Source organism: Phaenicophaeus curvirostris, chromosome 4 (assembly GCF_032191515.1).
Source record: "Phaenicophaeus curvirostris isolate KB17595 chromosome 4, BPBGC_Pcur_1.0, whole genome shotgun sequence".
NCBI lineage: Eukaryota > Metazoa > Chordata > Aves > Cuculiformes > Cuculidae > Phaenicophaeus > Phaenicophaeus curvirostris.
Window position 1 is genome coordinate 3,069,280 of NC_091395.1, and position 20,797 is coordinate 3,090,076.

A 20,797-nucleotide genomic window follows, 5' to 3' on the forward strand; every position below is an offset into this window, starting at 1 on the left:
TCATAAGCCAGGAAGACAATGGTGATTATTGTGTAACACTGTGTGATTACAATTTGATTATTTATGAAATGAAGTCTCTCTTGCTTTTCTTTTTTTAACTACTGATGGTGGAAAATGCTGCCTCTCGGGAAGGTGGGCAATAAATCATCCCTGGTTAAATTTTCCATAATCAGTGCCTAAAATCACATGGTGAAGAGGCATGAAATGGTAATAATAAACTGCAGTCAGGGAATTCCAGAGCAGTCAGAGGGAGAGAGCCCCTTTGGCCTGTGGAATGACAGTGTTGAATTCACCTATTTCCTGTTCAGTATTTAGATCCTTGATTTAGACAAGTTGACACAGATTATGGAAAAAGATGTCTTGGATTTTAAGAGGTCAAGGTGTGCTCCCTTCCATGCTCACCTGCAAAGGCTGCCGTGCCATGCAGTTTGAAACTGAAAGAGCAGGACTTTGCCCAGTGTAAGTGGAAGGTGCTAATTTTAGTCTTCTCATTGTCTTGGCTCCTTGCCCTCTGTCAGTTGCTACACTATCCCAAAAACTGTCAGCACGAAGACCCACAAAGGTATCCTAACTCACACATCCCCGTTTGCAGAGGCTCAGCAGCTTCCTCTCCTTTCATCTTCTCCCTGCTCAGAGGCACACGGTGATGGTTGGCTGCGTGCGCTCCACAGTGGGGAGGATTCCAGAGCTCTGCTGTCGGCGTCTCTGTGGCGTGACCTTGTCTTCATGCCAGCTGTTTATATCGTCTCGGTGTCTTTTTCTTTTCCCTTTTGCTTTGTCCGCATGCCTTGTGTGCTTTGCTATGGCCGTGCGCACGTAGGGTGTGGAAGAGGTAGGTTGCGTGTCGCATGCCGTGCGTGCCTGTGTTTTGTACCCTAAAGGACAGACTCCGCCTCTCCACCTTGGTACTAACCTGCTTGCCTTCCCATACTCGCCTTTCCATTCCTTCTGAGGAACACCTGCATTCTTCCAGTAGGTTGGATTCACTGGAAAATAGTGGAATTAACTGTACTGGGATATTTCATTGCTGAATGCTTGGGCTGTTATTTTTGGTCTCCATTCCGCATCAATATAAGCTCTGTGGTTAAAAAAGCACTCATTGCTTTCATCCAGTTGATTTTTAACTTGCTTTATTACCTGACATCTGATCATGCATAATTTAAGATGCAACCCCCCCCTTATTTTAACAGGTTCTAGATGAGCCTCACTGATTTTGCAGAGTTAATCTGTGAAATCTTTCTGTGTTTGAAAATATTCCACTGGAATGATCCACCGGGAACCCCTGGGTTGTCTAAAAATATATCTATATGTTCTTCAAAGGGACTAAGTTATGCATGCGTCCTTGCTGTTAACATTGCATGTCAGAGGAAAGCCCTGCTTGCTGCAGGAATTACCTGTTTTTATTTTCTGTACATTTCATAGTATATTTGCTGAAGTTTTATGGCATCTCACTGGAGATAAAGGTGTAGAATTGCTGATAAATCTGCTTGCTGCATTCATGTATTTTAAACTAAAATTTTCCTAAATAAATTTTTAAAATGTGGAATTTAACCTCTTTTTTATATTATATCTAAAGGAAAAATGTAAACTCCACTCCCAGTGATATAAATAGGATGCTTTTATTAGTTCTTTCTGTTATGGCTATGTTTGTGCTACTTCTGTTTACATACAAGTTTTATTTGCTAAGTAATTAGCAGGTAAAATATCTTATGCTAAAAGATGTCATATTTAAAATCTTAGTCGGACCTATACTCTCTACAAGTTCACTAAATAAGAACTTAAATGACCTCTGTTTGTTTAGAATTTCCAATTTCAGCTAACACTGTGCCCTGTGCAGCTCAGGGGGGCAGAGCTGGTGAGCTGGGTTGCAGACGGCCGCTAGGAATCGGTGTGCAGAAACCTGTTGCCTAAAAGATGCTGGAAGGTTGAGTTTCTGATTAAATCATGTGGTCAAGAGGAACATGGCAATTGCCAGTTCTCCCCTTGAGAGAAGGAAAGCATTTACAGCCTTCCAGAAATGTACTAAGGAGAATTATTTTAAGCATTTCAAGGCAGAGCAGGTTCAGCATGGCTGGAATGTCTCTATTTCTATTAAACCCAGTATCTTTTGATTGAATGGAATAGTAACTATAAAGATACGTGGGATATTGAATTGTTCCTGACTGTTAAAGGGGGTTAGGAGTATTCTTTAGGAACACAGTTTTGGCAATATCCCTATTTTTATCCTCTCTCTCTATAAATTGTATAGGAAAAGAAGAACAAGAACATGAGGCTTTTTTTAGTTTCTGTATGCTTCTTGACTTTTAAAATCTGGTGTTATTGACAGACCTTTGTCTCCTTGCTGGTGTTTCCATTTTTGTGGGATGATGCAAGCACCCTTAGAAGGGGGGAGGAACATTTTCACCCATCTCAGGTGCTGAAGTTGCACTTTTTCTGTTCTTTCTGTTGAATGTCACCAACATCAAAATTATATTTTTCTTGTTCTGGGACTTCTCTTTAGACTCCTCTTGCAGGCTCTTGTCCACGATATTTACAGTTGAGAGTCTCTGGAATGAAACAGAGCATCTAGTGTTGGGATGGAAGGCTTATTGCATGGGGGAGTAGAGGTGCTGTGTGCCTGGGGTCTGGCAGCTGGAGCTGGAGAGGAGAGTGGATGTGGTAACAGTGGGGAGAAAGTCTGGAGTGCCATTTGGCTTGGAGAGGCTCCATGGGAAGGAGAGGAGGCTCACCTGGAGCTGAAAGACATAGAAGATCAGTCCCAAAGACAGGTGATACCAGTGGGAAAAGGAAAGGAAGCAAGCTCTGGGGGTTACAACTTGGATTTTGGTTGTGTTGAGTTGGGGTCTTTCTGTGGTGAATGTGCTTCAGCTACCCCATAATGTTAATTCTGGGAACCTATTGAGATTTATTTGTTATATTATCTTCTTTTGCATATACACATCCTGGAAAAACAAGCACAGCTCTGCTCTTTCCACGTGGTAGCAGGTGTCCTACCATAAAGCCATTGCACAGGATCCTGTCTTGGCACTGTGCGATGTTTGCAGTAGTGTTTTCCAGCAGGATTGCTGCTGTGACATTTTCTCCTGGTCCTCACACATGCACAGAGCACTAATAATTCATTGGCAGTTTTTGCCATTCCTGAAGCAGCGCCAGATTATAAATCTCTAATCACAATGCAGATATTTGCTATAAAAAATTCAGCGGATTCATGTGTTTACAAGGGACCGGGAAGGGATGCTGCACAGATTATCTAAGTGAGCAATAACGACTGTTATTTAGAATCATTTAAGTTAATACCTTACTACCCAAGCAAAGGTGTGGTGTGGCTTTTGCTCTATTTTTAAAGCCTGTGCTTTGAGTGGCAGACCTGGAGGAGTGGTTCAGAGCGTGGTTAAATATGATGCGGCTCTGAGAGCTTCGAGCAAGAGGGAGGCTTGCCTCGTTCATTTTTAAATAGGTAAAGTTTAGCAGGAAGGAAAAATGAACGAATGAAAAGGCCTTTATTTGTCGAGAAAATGTAGACAATTCTGTGTGTTAAACGTACAGAACACTAAAAAATTGTTTCGCCCTCATGAAAACGAGAATCTGCAGGTGCAGTTTGGAAGAATTCTTTGATACTTTGGCATTTGTTGTTCAGTCTTTGTTTGAATGAGCATTGAGTGTGCACTTCTGTTATGGTGCTGCCCCATGATTTCCTGTGAAGGATCTCGCGTAAGCACAGGTTCTTTTTACCTCAGTTACTGCTAAGCTGAAGGAAAGCATCATAATCACTGTGATGTGACCTTGTAATTTACCTTCCTGAGCCCTGCAGTTAGGCGTCCTGCTCAGAGTTCTGAATCCATTTTGCAGGGTGAAAAACAAGCAGGCATCAATTTTCAAGCAAAACAAGGCAAAGTTTACCTTCCATTTTGTGAGCCCTCTGGGAGGAAATTAGGAGTGATGGGATTTCAAGGCTTCCATATGTACAGAGAGGGTGGGAGCGTCGCTTCTAACAGTGACCCAGCTCATATTGTGAAGCCTGAGCTTGGAGAGCACCCCATATGGGAACAGCAGAACACAGGGGACAGGACATCGCTTGGAAGGAGAACACATTTAACTCTCCATTATGCGCTGTTTTGGTTGAGGAGATAAATATTGGACTTCTTAAAATATAAAATGGCTGAGTTTCTTGTCTCCTGGCCCAGCGACCTTTGTGTTTATGGAATATCCATTATCTGTGCTTTAAAGTCTGCGTCTCTGCCCCAGTGTTGATGTGGTGGATATGGTCAATGTGTGTTCTTTGGTTTACGTGATGTGCCAGTTAGTGATGGAATGATTAAAACCGTACCTGGGCAAACTCCCAGAGTAGATTGCAAGCACTATTGCAAACAGATGATGGTGCAAAAAGATACTAATGGGGTGCACCAGTGTGTCTGGATGTTGGCTGATGTCAGCTTGTCCTCATTGCACTATGTACTAATTCTACTAGCACAGCTCTCTTCGCAATTTCCTTCCTTTTTGAAGAAAACATGTAAGAAAAATAGAATCTAAAGTATTAAATAGAAAATAATTTTAATATATAAATACTGTTTTCTCCAGGGAAAAAGGAAAGAGAAGTGGGTGATATGGGAAAGCTGCAAAGTGTTTTGCTTCATTCCCCTCCTGGAAAGCACACAGAGAGTCAATGATGATGCATTTATAAAAGCTCTTGTAGGATAGAATAGGATAGGTAGCAAATTTTAATCTCTACTTTTAGAGGGCATTACAGATAAGGACAGAGGAGAAATTATGCTTTTTAATGATTTAGTTCTTTTTGTTTTAGCTAGACTTTCTTCTGGAGGTGATGCGTTTCTTAGCTTGTGTTTTTCTTCTGTTTTCTGTCTCTGGGGATTTGTCCTGTTTCTTTCAAGGGTTCACACAATTCTGCCTTTCTTTTCTGTTCCATTTAATAGGATAACATCAAAGTCACTATGCAGAGAGGGAAAGTGAACCTCCCACGTTGACTAAAAATGTAGACCACGAAAGGCCAGAAACTGGAAAGGAATACCAAATAAATACCTTCCCTAGCAATACGTTAGGGATATATTCTCACCTTAGTAATACTAATGGGAATTGTGTATGAATCCTTCTTGCAGTGAGATGAAAATATACCTCAGTTGTGCATATGAAGAGTTGACTGAGGGGACGCTGAAGTTTCAGTGCAGAAAAAAACCCACAGATAAGCAAGTTGCGGCCAGTTCTTTTACATTAACCCAATCTGGCAGATGCTGAACAGCCTTGAGTTCTGTTTGTGAGTTTGATCTTGCATCTGTTGAATTTCATTGCGAAGCTTCCATGGGTTTTAATGATGCCTCTGAGATAGTGAGTGTCAAGGCACACCTGACCCCTTCATGTGTTTCTGAAAGACGTCTGGAAACAGTAGATAAGTAAGGGAATAAAATCCATCCCTGTAGACTTCAGTTCTTCGCTGCAGCGGAGCTTTGTGAACAGGCTGCCCAGGGCAGTGGTGGAGTTTCCATCTCTGGAGGGATTCATGAAAGGTGCAGACGTGGCACTCGGGGACATGGTTTAGCAGGCACGGTGGGGTTGGGCTGATGGTTGGACTGGATGAGCTGGGAGGGCTTTTCCAGTGTCAGTGATTCTATCATTTGTTGCACTGCTGGCTCAAAAAGGCACTTTGGGCTTTTCTCCTACCTGACTGATTCATCGACACATCTTTTGCTATCACTGCTGTGATCATTACGGAGTAGCCTGAGCAAGTCTTTTGGTATAGGGTGGTGTTCTGCAAGAAGAAAAATATTGCAGACCCGGTGGTCTCACAGCAATTTTAGCAAAAAATTGTTAGCTGTTTGTTCACCACTCATTTTCAGAAATGAAAGGGTTTGTGCTGTTTGTTTTTCTCTTTCTCTTTTTTTTTTTCCTGTTTTCAAAATCTTCTTTCTCTTGCTGCCTGTTTTAAAAAAACAAATTCTAGAGTGAAATTTCTAGTATGAGCATTTCTTGTTTCATTCGTCCCTGCATCAAAAGCAATCCAAAGGACAAGGCTTGCTTAGTGGAGCATCCTCAGCCCAGTGCGCATTATCCAGGGAGAGGCAATGCAGAGGATAAGGAGGAGAGGAGGCAATGCATGCTCACGTTATCCTCTTTGATACGAGATTTCCTCTCTGAAATGGTAACCTCAGAGGGTCCTTTGCTGCTGCAATGAACAACAGGATTGAAACTTCACGTTGTGGAGCCAGTTTCAGTTAGGAGTCAAAAGAAAGGAGCTTTTTCACAGCTTGTGGGGCTGCATTCCTGGAGGGGTGTTCCTCAGAGTGCTGGGACAGACAGCTGTGCTCATTTGTTTTTCCTCCTTTTATGTTAAGGATGGACTCACGCCGCTCCACTGTGCTGCAAGAAGTGGACATGACCAGGTTGTGGAGCTGCTCCTGGAGCGAGGCGCCCCACTGCTTGCCCGGACCAAGGTACGTGTCATATTGGAATGTGTTAACAGCTCTGTGTAACTTTCCACGGAATTGTCAATGCCACCAAAAGGACGAGGAAGAAGACAGGAACATTGCCATTCTCCCAGAGGAAATGTTCTAATGGGTAGAATGATCCAAAATAAGGTTTTCTTACATAATTAGGAACTATCCTTTCCAAATATACGAAACGGTACACACTTCTTTGTGCCTCTCTCTAATATGGTTTCTCTTAAAGGTATGTTTTATTAAATCATGAGGTAAGACCTTTAGATTCTTTTGCTTTGGTTAAATTCTGAGGTTACTTATTGGTGTGATGTTCTTTTAGATTTTACTGCATTTGCTGGAAGGGGAGGGGTGGCTAGAGCTTTTGTCAGTCTGTACTCAGACGTTCTGTTTTCTTTTGCCACAGAACGGACTCTCTCCGCTTCACATGGCGGCCCAAGGAGACCACGTGGAGTGTGTCAAACACCTGCTGCAGCACAAAGCTCCTGTGGATGATGTCACGCTGGATTACCTGACTGCCCTCCATGTGGCTGCACACTGTGGCCACTATCGTGTCACCAAACTCCTTCTGGACAAGAGAGCGAATCCCAACGCTCGTGCCCTGGTAAACCTGTTCCACCTGTGTCATGTAACAAAGCTATTCAGGGTGGATGAGTAGCACTTACCAGTGAAGCTAAGTGAAAACTGTCAACAAACCCCAAACGCCTTGAATAATTGCAATAAGAATGGGGTTGTCACACCTGCTGGTAGCCAGTATTGTGTCTGGCATCATCAGGCCTAGTCATGGGTCATGTCCCAGGGCTGGAAGAGCTGTTTTTAGCTGATGCCAACGTGGGCATTGGTATTTCACTGAACTAGGAGTTCAGTTTTCCGTACTGTGTAATGTGATACACAGATAATTTCTAAACCTTCAGATGAATCAGTAAGTTAATTTGTACTGAGAAAATATATTAAAAAGCTAAGAATTTTGCAGTTTTCAAATTATGCCATTCACCTCTATTAGGTGCCACTTCTCTTTATTTTCAAAATCCACTTCTGGTGCTTACAGGAAAAGCAAGTGTGATTCCTTTTGCTCAGTGATCAGGCCGTTGTCCCCTCACTGAAAGAAAAACGTCACAGTTGGCTTCAGGAACACGTAAAGCTTTCAAGAGGCTTTAATCTATCCAAAGCCAGACAAACCTCCAGTTTTCTCTGGTAGGAAGTGTTGCCATGAGCTGTTAGCTGGATAGGAGTTAACACGCCCATATATTACACCCAGTGGGGGTCAAAAAAGAGGCTGTGAACACCTGAGGTACTTCTCCATGGCAAGAGGTTTGCCACTGCCTGCTGTATTCAGTGCCCCCACAGAACTTCCACCGTAGGCCACTCTGATGCCTTCCGCAGCTTCTTGCCTTACCCATGACCCTGTGTTTCTCTGTGAAGGCTACCCCTACCCCTTTCCTCCCTTACTTCCCTGGAACTGTTTTTCCTGACATAGTTTTCTTCTGCCCTCTTATTTTTCTTGGCCTTTCTATACCCGCAAATCCTGTAACCTCTCCCGCTTCCCCCTCTTATACTTTTCTTGTTTTGTCTTTCTCAATATTATGTTTACTTGGTTGTTCTTTTTTGAAGCTGTTTTCATCCTTTCTTGTTTTTCTTGCCAGTCTTTGATTATCTTTAGCTGTACTTTCTCACTGCCCACACATACACATGATGTCCTAGCCCCCACTGCTTGTTTCTCTCCTTCCATGACCATAAATAGACCTTCTGTTCTTCCCCTTCCCTCTCAGAGAAACATCTGGAATGCAAGGAGAACTCCCTCCAGCCGCTGCCTCTCTGCTGTCTTCCCTCCAGACCCTTTTTCCCCCCCTTTCTCTTGTTTCCATTCCCATTGGAAACACGTCACCTCTGGCATGTTTATAGTATTTAATATATTCAACGATGCTTGTAATTTCTGTTAGTGATAGGTTTATTTCTGCCTTCTTCCCTTCCCCACCAGAGTGCTCCTCACTTAAACAGAAGGAGCAAAGTTAAATCAACTCAGGCACTAAAATTAAGTGAAAATATTCTGAAACAGTAAACCTCCCTATGGAATATATTGAGGGATGTTGTGCGGGAGGTAAAATATCTGATGATTTTGATTCCTCCTTTAGAAATTGGGAGAAGGCTGATATAATAATAGTCAGCAGAATCCTGTCATGGAATAAAGTTTACAAATAATGTATTTTCATTTGATTTGAAAATCTGAATTTGAATTGTTAAATGATTTAGGGATACAAGCACTATGTGAGTTCTTAGCTTTTTCTGTTTCTATATGCTTTAAAGTGCTTTCAAATCAACTAAATTAACATTTCCTTCGCAGAAACTGACTGTAGAATTGTCATGTAACTCTTCCTGTGAGCTGTCACTGATCAGTTCGTTTACTGCTAGTGAATAGTTTAGCAATACTGATCCTTTTCATTAGAAAATGCAAGTTATTCAGCATTCTCTAAAAATGTCGTCTCTGCTTTTCACTAAAATGTTCACATCTGGTGAATAATACATTTGCTGGGCTTTAGGCACGCACTTAACTTGCAGTAGCTATTAGAGTACATTAAAATCCTTGAAGTCAAAGCACATGTTACAGAGTAGATTATAAAGACATGCTTTGATTTGCACCCCAGTCTCATTCAATAAGCGTTTCCAAAGCAATGGACACATGCTGACGGTAAGCACAGCACTGAAACGATTGTCTCGTGCTACAAAATGCTAGGTTGCACTCTTGATTTAAGAGATTCTGTTCCCCACTTTCCTTTCATTCCTGGCCCTGCCCCATTTAATTGTTATCCAGAGGAGGGCTGGTACCTTGCTTATAATGTTTTGTGACTCAACAGGACAGGAATAAAGGAAGAGGGGCCAAAAATATTTCAAGAGTGAGTGCTGTCATGAAACCATGGCTGAAGAAGTGATTATTTATTTAAGATGCCTTATAGAATACCCACATGCTTCCTATTACATTACAGTATAATGTAAGTTGATGCATAAATATAAAAATAAATACAGATGGATGCTTATATTACAAGATAGTCTAAAAAGACAAGTGAAATAAGGTGGAATCTGGAAGAACTACTCTGTTCTTTTCCTAGAGAGATATAGAATATTCTTTATACATTTCAAAAGACGTCAATTGATTCCAGAGTTCATTTCTTATATTTTCCTTGTGTTAGGCAATCTTGAGACCCACTTTAAATTATCCTCACATACAGACACGTGCAGCCTCCAGAACCACATATATGTGCTCACACATACACCTGAAAGTCAGAATGGACACGTCTGTTTCATTTTTGGAGGTGGAAGTTAGTTTCTCTCCATTGCCTGAGAAGAAAGCAGTGGTGCTGCGTTTTTCTGCCTCAGGCTACTGGGAGATGTCTGTAATTCATAACCTGTTGTGCTTCTGGTACTCTAACGCTTCTGCTCTCCGTGTGCCGGTGTGGAGCTGTGTGGAAAGTGTAGCTGCATGTTTTTGACTAACATGACTGTCTTTTGCACAGAATGGTTTTACTCCACTGCACATTGCCTGCAAGAAAAATCGCATCAAAGTCATGGAACTCCTGGTGAAATATGGGGCTTCAATCCAGGCTATCACAGAGGTAGAAAAATGTTTCATGTCCTCACGAAACATTCCTTCTCTCTCTCCCCTTTTTACTTCCTTTTTTCTCTCTCCTATCATGCCTCACTTCCCACTTGTGTTTTATTTAAACGAAGAAGCCCCTTCCCTCCACCCGTGCAGAGGAGTAAAACTGCTCTCGCTTTGTTTCGCAGTCGGGCCTCACACCAATACACGTGGCTGCATTTATGGGCCACTTGAACATAGTCCTCCTTCTGCTGCAGAACGGAGCCTCTCCCGATGTCACTAACATTGTGAGTATGGCTTTGACTAGGATCATCCGTGCACTCCTCCAGAAAGGGTCTGGCCTACCATGTAGCTCAACCAAAGGTCGCATTTTAATGATGCTGTATGATTTTGTTGCGTTTTAGGACAAATTATTCTAGCACCTTTTGGGGAAAATGGTGATTATGTGTGTGTTTTATACATCTGTGATTTCATGTGTTCTTCAACAATGCTTGAGGAGGTAAAGTTTCCCCTAGAAACAGAAAAAGCTCCCCAAATACATTTAAAACTCATGATAAGCCAAGTCATGGGGAAGACTGTTTTTCCATTCTGAAGGATGAAATTTAAGTCCAAATGGTTGTAGTGAAGCAGAGCTTCACTGACTGCCATGAAACTGTGTCATTTGTATCAGTGAGAGGGTAGAAAATGCTTAAACATAAAGCAAAAGTGTTAAACTCGAGATGTTCACCTTACACAGGAAATTCCAGGAACTAGTGCCTTTCGAAAGAACGTGCTTAAATCTAGAAAATGTGACCTTTGGGAGGTAATGCAAACTGCAGAACCTGACTTACCATAGAAATCAGTGTTTGTATACCAATAGCCTCATTACCAAGGAGAATAACAATAAAAGGCATAGTTTAGTTCTCTGAGCTGGGTTTCATAGATATCTTACTGTTGGAATTTGACAATATAAACAAATACTCAACTTGGGATCGTTTTGAAAGCCGCTTTTTGCAGGTAAATTTATAGATAAGTGTTCCCAACAACCAGAATTTAGTAGTCTGGATATACTGGGCTCATTAGTCAGAAAAATCTCATATGGAACCTGGTGAAAATGTTGAGCACAGAGTTATATGCTTACATCATTAGGACAGATTTTTCTTGACCAAGTCTCTTACTGCTTTTTTTATAGACGCAGTCTCTATATAAAAACTTTATTGGTGGTATGAAAGCCAACAAGAAGTCCTTGTGGAAGCAATTAAAAGCATTGTCTTCCAGGACATTTAAGTGCAAAGTTTAACACTTTACAGCTTGTGCTACACAGGTGTCTTGGCTTTCCCTTGCTAAGCTGAAGTTCCTTGTTGAGTTACTGTTGCCAAAAGCTAAATTGCTTTGCTAATTCAAGTCCAAAAGAGTCTTTATAGAAATGTGATCATTAGAATGCATGAAATGTAAACCTTATTCACATTTTAAACAGCTCATTCTTCGGGTAATAAAGTTTATATAGATTAAATTCTCTATTAGGGTTGTGGGATTTTGTTACTTACTAACAGGTGAAAACTACAAGTTAAATCAACTCCTGATGAAGAGGATTTGCTTTAATTAGAATTTCATAATAGTAGGCAAGTTCAGGCTGCTTCTTTTCCTATGTCTAGATGAAGGAAAAGAAGGCATGATTCTAATCCAAAAAGATCTTGACTAGAACATTCATTTTGGCTGTTTGACTTGATAAAAACGGCAAAAGCCATAAAACAGAATATCCTCCAGTTCTTGAGGGAGGAGAAGGAGCAATTAACACAGAGAAGTGATCAGTCCTGCTGTGTTTCCTAACATGACAGACGAGTACAGAGCTCCGGGCTGCACAACTGTCCAGTGGCTGGTACCTAAAGTATTGGCTCTGCTGAGCTGCACAGTGATTGCTTTGGTCCAGTTCAACCCAGTGCACTCAGAGGACGCTGGACAGTGCAAAATTAAGCTAGGAACACCATCGTCAAGGAACACTCACTTCAGTGTTCCTTTGCAAACCTATGCAAAAAGTAAATGCCTTGAATGTTTCATCCATACTTCATCATCCCAGTCTGAAATTCCACATCGCTCCAGTCAGCTTTCCAAAATTTCTTCTTTTCCTTCAAATTCTGTGAGCTGTAAAAGGTTTGAAACTAGCTTTATTCCATAGCCTGCAGGCAGAGTCAGGCTGCTGAGCACAGATTTTACATGTTTCATGTGCTGGCTCAGTTGTGCGCAGCCAGAGCAAGGCTGTTTGCTGCCAGCTCCACACAGGGTGAAGGAAGAGACCATCTGGAAAAACATCCCCTTCCATCTTGAGGCTCCTGTGCCTCACAATCCCTTGAGAGAGACAGGCTCAGTAGACTTATCTGCTGTGCAGCACACAAGCTGATGCAGTTATGTGGAAGCTGAGGGACGTCCGTGACTAGGGGGATTGATATGGCAGAATTTTCTGTAAGCCAGGATTTTCTGACCCTTATAGTAAGATTGCTGTGGTTTGGGATCACTGAGTCTGCAAACCAAAGGGTACCGAGAAACATGTGTGCACGCCCCCTTCTGAGCTCTCTCTTACTGGGTCTGAAGCTGCTGGAAAGGCAGGTCTCTTCCCGAGCTGACGTGGATGGAGTTTACATCTTCAGAACTCTGTTTCTTCATGGAGGTTTAGGACACTGAATTGCTTTTTGCTTTTCTGCAGCGTGGAGAAACAGCGTTGCACATGGCGGCACGTGCTGGGCAGGTGGAAGTGGTTCGCTGCCTCCTGAGAAACGGGGCCCTGGTTGATGCTCGAGCCAGGGTAGGTGTTCTACTTACAACTTTTTTTTTGCTTTCTCTTACTCAAAAGCATAGTTGAAGCAGAGGTGTAAGGGAGGAGCAATTTAATTGTTATTTGATCTGTTGATTCAATATTAAGCACACATAAAACCAGTTCTGAAAACATAGAATAGAATCACAGAATCACTAAGGTTGGAAAAGACAGAATGGTTGGACTCGATGATCCGGTGGGTCTCTTCCAACCTGGTTATTCTATGATTCTATGATTTAGTCCAACCATCTGCCCAACAACACTGTGCCTGCTAAAATGTATCCTGAAGTGCCACATTGACACCTTTCTTTGAACCCCACCAGGGATGGTGACTCCACCACTGCCCTGGGCAGCCTGTTCCAGTGCTTCACCACTCCTGCAGTAAAGAATTTTTTCCTAATATCCCTGGTGCAATGAAGGCCATCTGCTCCTGTCCTATCACTTGTTAGTTGGGAGAAGAGATCAGCACCCACCTTGCAACAACCTCCTTTCCTGTAGTTGTAGAGGGTGATAAGGTCTCTCCTCAGCTTCTTTTTATCCAGAGTAAGCAATCTCGGTTCCCTCAGCCACTCCTCATAACCCCGGTGCTCCAGATGAATCAGAATACTGTGTTCAGGGTGGTTCTACCTGCGCTAATTGTCTACTTGATTTGAGTTGTAGGAAGAACAGACTCCACTGCACATTGCTTCTCGCCTGGGTAAAACGGAGATCGTCCAGCTTCTGCTACAGCACATGGCCCACCCTGATGCTGCAACGACTAACGGGTACACTCCGCTTCACATCTCTGCGAGAGAGGGACAAGTTGATGTTGCATCGGTTCTCCTAGAGGCAGGTGCCTCACACTCCATGTCCACCAAAGTAAGACAAATTGCTTTACACCTGTATTCCAGTAGCACACGCCTATTCCACAAGGAATGTACTTTCACACTGAGAAATTGAACTAGTTTTGGTCCTTTGTTTTGTTCTTACTTAATCAACAGTGATCCAGTGCACTGATGTATCAGAAATTAATCAAGTTTTGACATATCTGTCATCTGCAGTTGGGAGTTTGGTTCCCACTTCAGCCAAATGCAGATTGTGATGAACACATGTTCCCAACAGGTTTAAAATGTACATAAATCCTTGTTTCTCTCTTTCCTGTTGTGTTATGTGTAGGGCTCTTTTTGCCTCACTTTTCAATAAAAAGAGGGTAATGACAACACTTTTTAAATGAACAGACCTGCTTTTTGTTTGATACCTTGTTTATTTAGATAGTAAAATGATTCTGGGATGTGCTGACTGAAAGGAATGTTCCTAAAACGTACAAGTCAGCATCTGTCCAGTCGCATCTAATGCTGGTTCTATTTTTGGAGGTTCTATAAATGAGGTGTCATATGACACAACAGGCCATTTTGGCTGGGATTATAAAAGAAATCGTCTGCAGAATCGTTGTTGTTTTGTTAGCCAAAATTGTTTACCAATAGATTCCTAACGGAGTCATGAACACATAAGAAAATAGACAGCTGTGAATAGAAGTATGTACTAAGATATCTCTCCCAAATATATCGCATGCGATGAAGTGAGAATCACTTAATTCTCACTGTTATTTTAGGTCTTGATAATCAAGTACCCCCGATTTTACAGCTGGAGCTTAAAAGATATTTTTGAACAGTGGGCTGTCTTCCAGGGTTTAGAAGGCTAAACCAGCAATTTTTAAATTATGATCCACGGATTACTGGGAATGCTAGCTGTTCCCTTTTACCCAGCTGCTAAATCACATTAAAATGGCTAAAAATACACTAAGTACTTTCCTAATTTCCCATATTGCTTCATGGCAATTGCTTTAATACTGCAGGAGCAATCTCTAATTATGAATAGGAGAAGATGTAGTCTACTTGACTCTGTACAAACCTGTGATTCCTGAGCTGAAAATGTTTGAGATTCCTGGACATAAACACTTTTTGAGGCGGGATTAATGGAACAAGATGATAACAATAATAAACATTACACATCACTTATGTATCAGGCAAATAGGTCATTGTAGCTCCCAGGAATGAGTGTCAGAGCGGCGGTGCAGTCTGCCACCTGCTGTCTTGCGTCCCTAAGTTTTCCTTATCAATGTATTTGTTTAAATTAAAAGAAGAGGCAAAGAGTATGTTAGCTTGACATCAGACTCTATAGGAAGTTTGGAGCTTTTCTCCCAGGATTTAGTTGATGTTCTGTTGTTGCTGGCAGCAGTTGGTACAGGACATATTGCTAAAGCTGGTGTCAGGAAACTAAAAAATGCAGTTAGTTTGGAGTTGAAATTTGAACAAGTTCCTTCATTGCCCACACACGTGGTGCGTGTTGCTGCTAGAGGCTGTATCAGATGTCTGGCAGCCTGATAGCATGGACATAGGAAAGAATAATAAAAGAGACAGTATTTTCCTATATTTCATGTTTCTCAAACTACGTGTCTTTTCTAGGTACAACTATTAAATCTATAAGCTAGAACATAGATTGAAGAGTAAGTGCTTAACATATAGTTCTGATGCGAAGGTGTCAGCATGACCTTTAACTCAAAGATCTGCTTTCCGTCTTCTGGAATTTTTTCAGAAGGGATTCACACCTTTGCATGTGGCGGCCAAATATGGGAGCCTGGAAGTGGCAAAACTCCTGCTGCAGCGTCGCGCCTCTCCCGATTCAGCTGGCAAGGTACTGTCGAGAAAGAAAACCAGTCAGCTGCGTTTTGAGTTCTTCCTTAGCAAAGAACTGTGTGGAACGTGCATGTGGAAGGAGGCTCCAGCTGCTTTCATGCGGTGGCTTTGGGTCTGTTAGGGTCACCACCCCCCAGGACGGTTGTGGAATCAACGCTACCCAGTGCGTTGGGTTTGGTCCCTGGCAGGCAGATGTGCTGCGTGCAGCTCTGAGGGTAGATGTGTTTCTGTGGCTCAGGAAGCGCTGCTTCCGTTAAGCTGTTCCAGCTGTCAACATCCTAATGGATAAATGTGGAGGCAAGGCCAGTTTTCCCCCCACACTGTGGGAATTTCTTAGTCTGGGCTCTGGAAAGATGGAAACCAAGCTGCTGGCCTGCCCAGATTCATCCTCCTCCACCCCTTTTCCCCGAGGAGAGGCCAATGATGGCCTTCCTTCCTGTCCCTTGCTCCAGGCAGTCTTCCCAGCACCGGTTCCTTCAGCACTAACAGCTCTGTAACTGTCCTTACAGAATGGCCTCACCCCGCTCCACGTGGCTGCCCACTACGACAACCAGAAGGTTGCGCTGCTGCTGCTGGAGAAGGGCGCCTCCCCGCACGTGACAGCCAAGGTGAGCTGTTTACCATCATCAACAGTAAACCCAGCACTGCCGAGCCCACCACTGAACCATGTCCCTCAGTACCATGTACACACTTATTTTGAACCCCACCAGGGAGGGAGACTCCACCACTTTCCTGGGCAGCCTCTGCCAGGGCTTGACAACCCATTCAGTGAGGAAGTTTTTTCCTAATATCCAGTCTAAACCTTCTGTGGTGCAACTTGAGGCACTTTCCTCTTGTCCTGTTACTTGGCAGAAGAGACCAGCACCCACCTCATTACAACCTCCTTTCTGGGAGCTGTGGAGAGTGTCTCTCTCAGCCCATTTGTATGCTTATGAGCTTCAGTCATAGCTGGAAGTCACGTTAGTGGTGTGTAACGTTACAAATGGTGTGTATATTCTGACCACAAATACAGAGAATTCATTCTGGGGTTAGGAATAGGGTCATGATATCATTGTGTTAGGCAAAGGCTACTAGAAAGTGAAAATAAGGAGCAAATTGGTGCTGATGTCCTAATGTTCTGCCTCGTGGGAGGCTGTTGTGGTACATGCTGCCAAAACACATGGCTGATCTCTTAAGTGCTTAGAATCATAGAATGCTTGAGGTTGTAAAGGACCTTTACAGGTCATCTGTTCCAGTCCCCCTGCCGTGGACAGGGACACCTCCCACTGGATCAAGGTGCTCAAAGCCTCATCCAGTCTGGCCTTGAACACCTCCAGGGATGAGGCCTCCACTACCTCCCTGGGCAACTTGTGCCACTGCCTCACCACCCTCAATGTAAAACACTTTTTCATCATACCCAGTCTAAATCTCCCCTCCCTTAGTTTAAAACCATTACTCTTTATCCTGTTACAACAAGCCTTGCTAAAAAGTCTGCCCCCAGCTTCCCTGTGGGCACGAAGTTCTGGAAGCTGCTCTAAGGTCTCCTTGGAGTCTTTCTCCTCTCCAGGCTGAACAAGGCCAACTAGCCCAGCCTGTCCTTGTAGAAGTGCTCCAGCCCTTGGATCATTTTTGTGTTTGTATCAGAGCTGGTGTATCCATTGCAGTGCATGGAGAGCAGCAAAAGCTGGTGCAGTTGGATTGGTAAAGCTCCATTTAAAAAAAGCACAGACCAACCAACTGAGCGCCCCCAGAGGGATTGTCTGCCCTAACCCAGAAATTTCCCCCACTGTGCGTTTTAAGGCAGTTAAAGGTGGGCAGCTGTCTTAAAGCCAGAAGATACCATCAGTGCCATTCTGCTTTGCCTAAATGGCAAATGTGATCAGAAAAACATTCCTCCCTACTGCTGTTTCCAGCCAGTGCCTTGACTGACATATGTATCAAAATTTGAAAGGCAAAGACACCTCTACCCACAGACTCCAGAAAAGCATAATGCAAAGAGGAATGTGCGGGCATCACAGAGAATGTCACCCATCAGTCAAACAGGAATGTTTACAACACAGGTTATTCAAAATGTAGGTGTTAAACTGGGCATAATGCAGTGGTACCTGCTGAACTGTCCTAGCAAGGTCTGGTGAGCATCAGTGCTGAAAAGAATAGATGGACAAAGCAACACAAGAGCAGGGCCATGTGGGACGTGTCTCACCTTGAAAATTTAGTGAACTCTCATCTCTAGTAACGCAAAATAGTAGTGTTTTATGGTGTCTGATTTCCTAGGCTTACATTGCTGTAGTGTTAATGTCATTCTCGTTTTGTTTCCTGACTGGCATTAGAACGGATACACCCCTCTGCATATTGCTGCCAAGAAAAACCAGATGCAGATCGCAACCACTCTGTTGAACTACGGGGCTGAGACCAACATTTTGACCAAGCAGGGAGTCACCCCGCTTCATTTGGCCTCCCAGGAAGGTCACACTGACATGGTGACCTTGCTTTTGGAGAAAGGATCCAATATCCATGTGGCGACAAAGGTAACTTATGACTGGAGACAAATGCTGTGGGTGGGGGTATCCAGTAGGATGCAAAGTGAGGTGTAGGAATGATGTCACATTGTTAGGAATTCTCGGCTTCGCTTCCTTATTTATATATGTATTTGTGAGTCTGCAGAAGTGACAACAGGTGGGTGAAGAGTAAAAGTGAGAAGGGGCCATCTAGGATTAGCAGATAGATTGACCAGTTAACTTTATCATGTAATTAAGAGCTGCACTGGGTAACACACTGGAGGAGCTGCAGCTGCTTGCTGTGACTGGAAGAAAACGATTTAATACCTGGCTCTGGTGAAGAGGTTATGGGACAGGCAGACCAGGGGAAAATTGTTTCTCAGTGGTCAGGAAGGCAGGACTGCAGTTTTTTTCGTGTGCTGCAACCTTGCGAAGGAAGAGGAATGTTCTGGAGCTTGTGGGTCCATGGGTAGATTTAACAACATGTATCAGAAATCTGAGAGCTACAGTCTAAAATCAGAGAATTGTGGGGTCATGGAATTGATTGGGTTGGAAAGGACCTCAAAGCCCATCCAGTTTCACCCCCTGCCATGGGCAGGGACCCCTCCCACTGGGTCAGCTTGCTCCAAGCCCCATCCAACCTGGCCTTGAACCCCTCCAGGGATGGGGCAGCCACGGCTTCTCTGGGCAACCTTGGGCCAGGGCCTCCCCACCCTCACAGGAAAACATTTCTTACTAAGATCTAATCTAAATCTCCCATCTTTCAACTTAAAACTTTCCCCCTGTCTATCCCTAAACTCCCTGAAAAAGACCACTTCCCTGCATTCCTGTGGGCAAAAATAGTTAAGTGCTCTTGCCAGCAAAGGTGCTTTTCCTCATATATTTACTCTTTAGCCTTCTTTCCAAGTGGAAGAACTTGGCAGTGTCTGGCAAGTAACAAAATGACATTATTAGAGTAGCAAGTGAGAAAAATCCTGCATGGAGGACCTATCTTCATAGGTCACCGGATTTATCGAGGCATATATGTAAGTCTTACTTATTTAAGGTTGAAAGCCTGCAGCTTTTGTTCATAAGAGTCAAAATAGAGGGCTCAGGTCTCTTGTTGTCTGGCATTAATGTATTGTGCCACATAACCAAGGAGAAACAAGGTGATTTTTGTTTCTTGTACAAAATCTGTTCCCTGCCTTGTTCACTGGCCACTACTGTGTGCATGTGAGCATTTAGTTAAAGGCTGCATCCATTCCTTTGTCGTCTCTGAATGGGATATATTTCTAGTATTACTTTCTTCGTTTTGACTTGTGCCTGCAGTTGTCAAGGTTCCTTTTCCCTTCTGAGGAGTGGGAAGTGCAGTGAATGTGCTTCCCTAATTTATTAATGGGCTTCTCAGCTTCTCAAGTGACATTACTGTATAAAATCCAAGCATGACGCCTTAAAGTTTTACTCCCTGGTTATGGTGATGTAGTGGCTTTGGAACTGCTTGTCAGCTGGAACAGGAGAAACATCAGCCCTACTTTGTTTAAAAAAGAAGCTATAGTTAGGATCTCTTCATGTTTTAAAGATGAGGAAGTGGGAAAGTCTAGATTTCTTTCTTCATGTTAAGTAGGTTTTATTCTTAGTTTTAACTTTATTTTGTATCTTCTGCCTCCAGACTGGACTGACGTCCCTCCACCTCGCAGCCCAAGAAGATAAAGTGAATGTAGCCGAAATACTCACAAAACACGGTGCTAACCTGGATGCTCAGACAAAGGTAAATCACCGAGCAGCTGTTGTCTCCAGTGTACTAAGGATGCTACCATTGTAAAAGGAATGTTCCACTGAGCTTGCAGTTTTACTTCTTTGTTCTCTTGTTGTAGCTCGGTTACACACCTTTAATTGTGGCGTGTCACTATGGAAACATCAAAATGGTGAATTTTCTTCTCAAGCAGGGAGCCAATGTCAATGCCAAAACAAAGGTAAGGAATTTTTCATTGCTTGCATTTGCTTTTTATTTTAAACCTGGTAACCAAGCACTAGGAATACAAACCGTAGGTGCCTTTGCGCTAGGGAGCTCCAGTTATTGCGTGGTTGGTGTCGACAAGGCGATTTGTGGCTGTACTGGAACACCTCTCTGTTACATCCCCTTTTGCAGTATTGGAGAAAGAAAAGTCAGAGAACTCTTTCTGCATATGAAAGAAGGATACGGAGAATAAATGTCATTTTTTTTTTCTTTTTACTTCAAACGAACAAACTCAAGCTTGTGTCTGATCTCACTCACACTTGGTTTGCACCAGTGTAATACTGGTATGTCGCCAAAGCAGCCACTACCAATTTAGATGCTGAGGGTGATGCCAGGTTCTCTCCAGCCTGCCAGGAGAAGAGTGAGAATTACTACTGCTGCTGGAAGCGTGGGTGCTGTGACTTTGGGAGAGGAAGCAGCTGTGGTAGGGGAATGCAGGTTATGCAAGACAGGTTGGGATTTTTTTGAGGGGGAACCCGGGTACACTGTCACCAACCAGTTATACTGGAATGGACCTGACTGCCCATAGCCAAAGTCTAAGCGAAATCCACTGGCTTCAGCAGTTTCTTCCAGTATAAACTGGTGGGCACAACGCTGAAAGTGAGTTATCTTGCAGCAAGAGTTGTGTGTCTCCTGAGTATGCACAGAGGGGTTCTGGTGGCAGCAGCTGTGTTGCATCCCAGATATCATCATATCACCCTGATCAGAAAGAGAAGGTGAACTCAGGAGCTGTAGGGCATCAGCTTAGTTAAAGCTACCTTCAGGAAATAGCTGTCTGCTAGCTTCAGATTGGAAGCCTTGGGATCAACATGAAGTCCATTGA

General features: G+C 43.2%; 1 protein-coding gene across 9 annotated transcripts in view; it reads left to right on the plus strand.

The window, feature by feature from the left end:
- Positions 1–20,797, plus strand: part of ANK2 (ankyrin 2) — a 165,652-nt gene that overhangs the window by 67,833 nt on the left and 77,022 nt on the right. For 7 of the 9 annotated variants that reach the window (XM_069855102.1, XM_069855106.1, XM_069855105.1 and 4 more), the window contains 11 exons: positions 6,345–6,443; positions 6,853–7,050; positions 9,956–10,054; positions 10,227–10,325; positions 12,719–12,817; positions 13,487–13,684; positions 15,401–15,499; positions 16,011–16,109; positions 17,811–18,008; positions 19,627–19,725; positions 19,832–19,930. In XM_069855102.1, the coding sequence (XP_069711203.1) occupies positions 6,345–6,443; positions 6,853–7,050; positions 9,956–10,054; positions 10,227–10,325; positions 12,719–12,817; positions 13,487–13,684; positions 15,401–15,499; positions 16,011–16,109; positions 17,811–18,008; positions 19,627–19,725; positions 19,832–19,930 (1,386 nt within the window). The remainder of the gene's footprint in view (positions 1–6,344; positions 6,444–6,852; positions 7,051–9,955; positions 10,055–10,226; positions 10,326–12,718; positions 12,818–13,486; positions 13,685–15,400; positions 15,500–16,010; positions 16,110–17,810; positions 18,009–19,626; positions 19,726–19,831; positions 19,931–20,797) is intronic. The other 2 variants (XM_069855111.1, XM_069855109.1) reach the window with 1 other exon arrangement.